Consider the following 5,391-nt stretch of genomic DNA (forward strand, 5'->3'; position numbering starts at 1 on the left):
TCTCGTATAGGTGATGCCCTTCCATGTGGCTCTGAGCTCGGCACTAATAATAGACGTGTCAAAAATCTACTAACCCCCGGTCGTTACCAGTCTGATGTCGTGATCTCTGATGACAAATCCCACAGCACCACTACACCCTCTCTTTCAAAAACTGCCATCGAAGTTCACCTTGAGAAAGTTGAAGAGTAGGGACTCCTAGAATACAAAGACGGTCCTAGGCGCTATAAGAGCAAAATGGGAATCTTAGATTTGCCTACCCATCCTGAGGGACGACGATATAGTAGTACCAATAACCTCCGCCGTATGAAGTAGAGCTCTGTCTGCCACCAACTTTGGATGTGCTCTGCAGTCCTCAAAAGATCTGGACATTTCTATCTAGCTAATAATGGTAGGCTAGATTGGCAACCCTGATCTATCGGTTCTCAAGGCCAGACCTCTGTGAGAAAACTTCTAAGAAATTCAGAAAATCCTCGGTCGACGTCTATCCCTGCCAAGGGTCGAGGAAGCTTGAGGTGCACCTTCAGATCTAAGCAGCCTGCAGACATCCGATGAAGATATGGAATATAGACTCCTCCGCGTCCACCATCCGGTACAAACCGTTTAAGGTTAGTATCTTCACACGAGACTTCGAGTCGACAAAGGCATAGAAGCAAAGTCGCTAAAAGAGCAATAATGAGTTACATCTGGATAAAAGGATTCATACTTTATTTTGGATAGGGCGTGAAATCATATAAGATATAAATTGCATATAACTATATTTATATCTATATTTATTTTATTTGACAAATTCATATATAAATATGGATTTTAGTTAAATACAAAAATTTATATCCATATTTATTTTAAATTGATACGGATATAAATATAAATATAAATTGGATAGTTAAATTTTATGATCATAGAATTAAAGAAATTATTAAGTGAAAGAAAAATCAAGTTAATAACATGCTAATGCAAACATTTATTTCTTTTAAAAATTCATAAGTATTATATAAAATTAAATAGAATGACAAATAGAATCAGTTATTCAGATATAAATTGAATTGTCTATCCATATCAATATCCATTTTTTTTTACGAATATAGATGTGGATAGAAATATTAGTTGGATGTTCAAATTTCTATATTTAGAAATGACAACAGATTTGGATGAATATTATTTTATCCACTTTCATCCTAATTTTGGAACATACACAGCAATGACAAATACACTCAGTCTATATATTGGCTACGAGGAATGTTATCCATCTATGTATCTATTTGTTTGTTTCGTTATACTGCCTTGCACTCTATCCATCGTTCTTGCTATAGACACTTTGTATTAAGAAATAGGTAGTCATCTAGGACATAAATTTAATAATTCACATTCCTATAAATGATTTCGAATAACAGGGCTGTCGATAGAGCCTTTGTTAAGTTAGAAATTTTCATCATTTTGCGAAGCCTAAAGCAGAACCAAAATATAAAATGCTAAACAGCACCTGCCCCTCCAAATCTTCAGAGGCAATTTAACAAGCAGAAAAACCTTAAATACATTTGGATTTCTTCACAATGAATTGGCCTTCCAAAAAATATTTGGACGGTTTCATAGTCAGGTACTACTACGGACTCATTCACAGCTCAGATTAACAGTCTAATGCGGCAGTGGTGGATTGTTGAAGCACACGAGCAGGTAAATGGTGTTAATCGAGAAGCAATGCTCCGCCGATCACCAACTTCGCATGCATTGCTCTGCCGATCACCAACTTCCACATGGAACCAAAATCCGAGCAGTGATACAACAGATGATATCTAGCATTTTTCTTGTCTTTTTATGCATACCAAGATCCAAGACTGGACAAAATCTTGCTCATTGTGGATCAGAAAACACATCTTGAGAAACAGATCATGCCGAGAGTTAAACAGAGTCTGCTTGTCAAAAAATATATTGGATCCAGGCACACTGCATCCCATTAAAACAGCTCGTCTCTCCTGCATGTAGGATGTAGAAATCGGGCGATGACCTTCAATTCTAAAGCATGATGTGCATATGTCAGGTAGAGCCACTCAGTTTACTCTCATTTATTCTGACATCCTCCAAGTAACAGATCATCAAAAACAGGAGTTGGCTGGGAAAATATCAACATATTAACACAACTCTGGTGATACAGATATCAAAAGATTTACAAGCAATAGATATCAAGCAAACATGATACAAATTCACAGCACCCAACAATGTACTTTATCTTGGTTGCTAACAATTGGCTGCTGGTTATGACATGACAATGTCAATGGAGCAACTATCAACAAGGGGCCTTCCGTTATTCTGGTCTGCCTTCAAAAAAACATGTCAACCATAGCATCACTCTCTGATAAGCTGCCATCAAAGTTCGTTTTACAGCGTTCAGGAAACTGTAAACCAGCTTGCTCACAACCAAGCCTTGTAACATTTGGACAGGACCGTAAGTCAAGATACTCCATGGACCTGCAGTACTGCAATATTGTGCCTACTCCTGTAACTGTGATCCTTAGGCAGTTACTGGCCTTCAAAACTTTCAAATCTGACTCAAAGCCTCCCATTCCTAGCGCCTGAAATGCCGAATCTGTTACTTTATCACAGCACCCAATATCAAGAGCCATAAGATATCTACAATTTGACAGCAAGCAGTTCAAGGATAAGTCGGTGACGTTTAAACACCAATCCATTCGCAAGTTCTTCAGGCTGTTAACACAGGCAAGCGCTAAGGATTTCATTGACTCATCAGAAACATCATGACATCCACCAATAACCAGGGTCTCAAGGTTATGGCAGGAGTCAGCCAAGGTAAATATGGATTTATCACCAACTTTGTAGCAATCCAACAGCTTTAGGGTCTTCAGATATGATGAAGAGACCTCAGCAACTCTTGAAACTCCAACATCACTAATCTTGCTGCATTTACTAACATCTAAATATTTAATAAAATGACAGCCATTAGCAAGAAATGAGAGCCCGGAGTCGGTTATGCTGTTGCAACCTGCTAATCCCAGCTCTTCTAGGTGAGAGCAGGTCCTGGATAAAGCTTGCAGTAGATCATCTGTGATGGACTTGCAGCCAGCAAGGTGGAACCTTCTCAAATTGCAACAACCCAGTGCAACAGCTGTCAATCCCTTGTCTGTAAGTTTTCTGCAGTGCGAAATGTCCAAGGATTGGAGCGTTGGAAGGCCATTTCCCAGAATTAGCATCCCGGAATCAGTAACACCTGTCCAACGGCACACACATGATTTTTATCTGAGATGAAATGCATGATAACCAGTTCCCCAAAACCATGACAAGACCAATTCATGAATATAACTAAATATTCGGCCTGCATAAAGAATTTATTCTCCTAAGTTTTTTACTAAAAAAATATTGGCTTACATGGTCAGAATATGAATTCTCCTCGAAGAGTATTTGCTCATTAGCAATGTAGGACAGATGCAGTTCATGGTAACTTGTTCCATACCACAATCAAACAAATGTAGCAACTAAAAGAGAGAGAGAGTTTCTCAAATAGTACGATGAAGCAATGTGGTCCTTGAAAATGAAATTTCATGGAATAAAAATAGAATATCCTGCCTTTACACAAATAACTGCTATCCCTTTACTAAGCAGAGAACAAAAGTTTTATGAAAGTAATTCTCATGGGAAAAATCAATAAAAAAAATACCTCACACTGAATTGTTTGATTAAATTCTAATCACTCAGGAAGACTTATTCCCTCTGAAAAAACATTTTACTGTCTAAATAGACTGTGAAGTTTAAAACTTAATGAACGAGCTACAGTTTAAAAATCTCATTGGGGGCAATATACTTTTACAAAATTACACCAACAACCAAAGAAGAGTTCCAGATTTCAGAGCCTAACCAAAAACAATAAATTTTCCATACAGCTAATCCCAGAAAGCAAAGAATAAATTTCATCTCATAATTCTGACAACTACCGCATGTTGCATCATTTCAATTTAAATAATTAACGACAACCAACAACAAATATTCAAACCATATACAAACAAAACACAACCAACACCATACAACAATTAAATCAAATTCTCGTCTTTTCTACCAAGACAATATTATAATGGAGTAACTTTGAAAACAATATTATTATCTTTCTTAAATAGAGTCAGAAGTCTATAACCGAGTTTTGATTCTGAGTTCTGACGAAGTCCATAACTGTGTGTTCTGAGTTCTGACCAAAAAATAAAAAAGCAAATTTCCACCAGATCATATCACCATCATCACTAACTAGGAAACCTATAAACCAAATCAAAAATTAAATGATTTTATAAAAAAAGGAGTCCAAAGCCTAAGAACAGGTATCAGGCCATATATCAGTAAAAATGAACCCCATTTTCTTAGCACCCAACAAACCAACGAAATCAACAACAACACAATATTCTTAAATTCAGTCAAAATTATCTTCCAAGAAACAAAACAAGCTGAAAAACATGACAGAATCGAAGAGAGAAGAAAGAAAAATTGACTATTTCCCCGTAAAGATCTCACCTTTACAATTCTGGAGATTAAGAACTCGCAAGACCCGGAACCCGGCTGCTATTACGGAGAGATCAGAATCGGTGACGCCGGGGTAGAAGGAGCGGGAGGCGGACTGGGAGAGGTCGAGCTCGACGAGGCCGGAGAAGCGGTCGGCCATGCGGCGGAGCATGGCGGGGCCCGCGCGGGCCCGAAGGCGGCGCCGCTCGGAGCTCTGCAGCCGGAACCACCGCTTGCACACGAGGCCAAAAGTGTCCTTCTCCTCCTCCCTGTCCAGCCTCGCCAACACCGCCCGGAGCTCGTCGTCGGTGAGGGCCTCGTTGATGCATACCTTCGCCCCCTCCTCCTCGAGCTTGGCGCTCTCCCGTTTTGCCATGGACGCCGGAGATCGGATGGGGTATCGATTTGGGCCGGCCAAAGAGGGGACTAGGGTTTGGAGGAAACCCTAATCAGCTCTCTGGTGGGAGGCGGACGAATTAGGGGGCCCGATAGGGTGAGAGCCTTGTTTTTAAGTTGCAGCCGGGCGACCGTAAAGCCATGTCGGTTTTTTTTTTATTTTTTATTTTTATTTTTTTATTTATTTTTTTAAGCAAAAGTATCATACATAACGTGTACGGATACAACAAAGTAAATCAAAAAATAGTACATCACGGAGTGCACTGGGTAATTCCGCCTCTCCAACCCAAAAATGGTCCCTCGAGTGGTCGGCAACAAAAGAGGCCACCCAATCTGCAGCACCATTGGCCTCCCTAAACACGTGCTTTGCCTGAAGCATCATCTCACCACAAACCATAGCCTGGATATCTCTCAGCAGCAGATGGTAATCACCGACCCTCCTAGAACCTCTGCAGGATCCATCCAATGACCGTCGCAGAATTACCCTCCAAAAAGACTTCT

General features: G+C 39.8%; 1 protein-coding gene across 1 annotated transcript; it reads right to left on the reverse strand.

Moving 5' to 3' along the window:
• Nucleotides 1-2,103: 2,103 nt before the first annotated feature.
• LOC103698098 (uncharacterized) lies at nucleotides 2,104-5,015 on the reverse strand. Its single transcript, XM_039117959.2, has 2 exons — nucleotides 4,507-5,015; nucleotides 2,104-3,220 (listed from the first exon to the last, which is right to left on the reverse strand). Exons 1-2 carry the CDS (start codon nucleotides 4,868-4,870, stop codon nucleotides 2,316-2,318), a joined length of 1,269 nt encoding a protein of 422 aa, XP_038973887.1. The 5' UTR covers nucleotides 4,871-5,015; the 3' UTR covers nucleotides 2,104-2,315.
• Between the last annotated feature and the right edge of the window lie 376 nt (nucleotides 5,016-5,391).

Source organism: Phoenix dactylifera, chromosome 3, assembly GCF_051530095.1.
Source record: "Phoenix dactylifera cultivar Ajwa chromosome 3, Ajwa_hap1_PhDact_Kaust_v1.1, whole genome shotgun sequence".
NCBI lineage: Eukaryota > Viridiplantae > Streptophyta > Magnoliopsida > Arecales > Arecaceae > Phoenix > Phoenix dactylifera.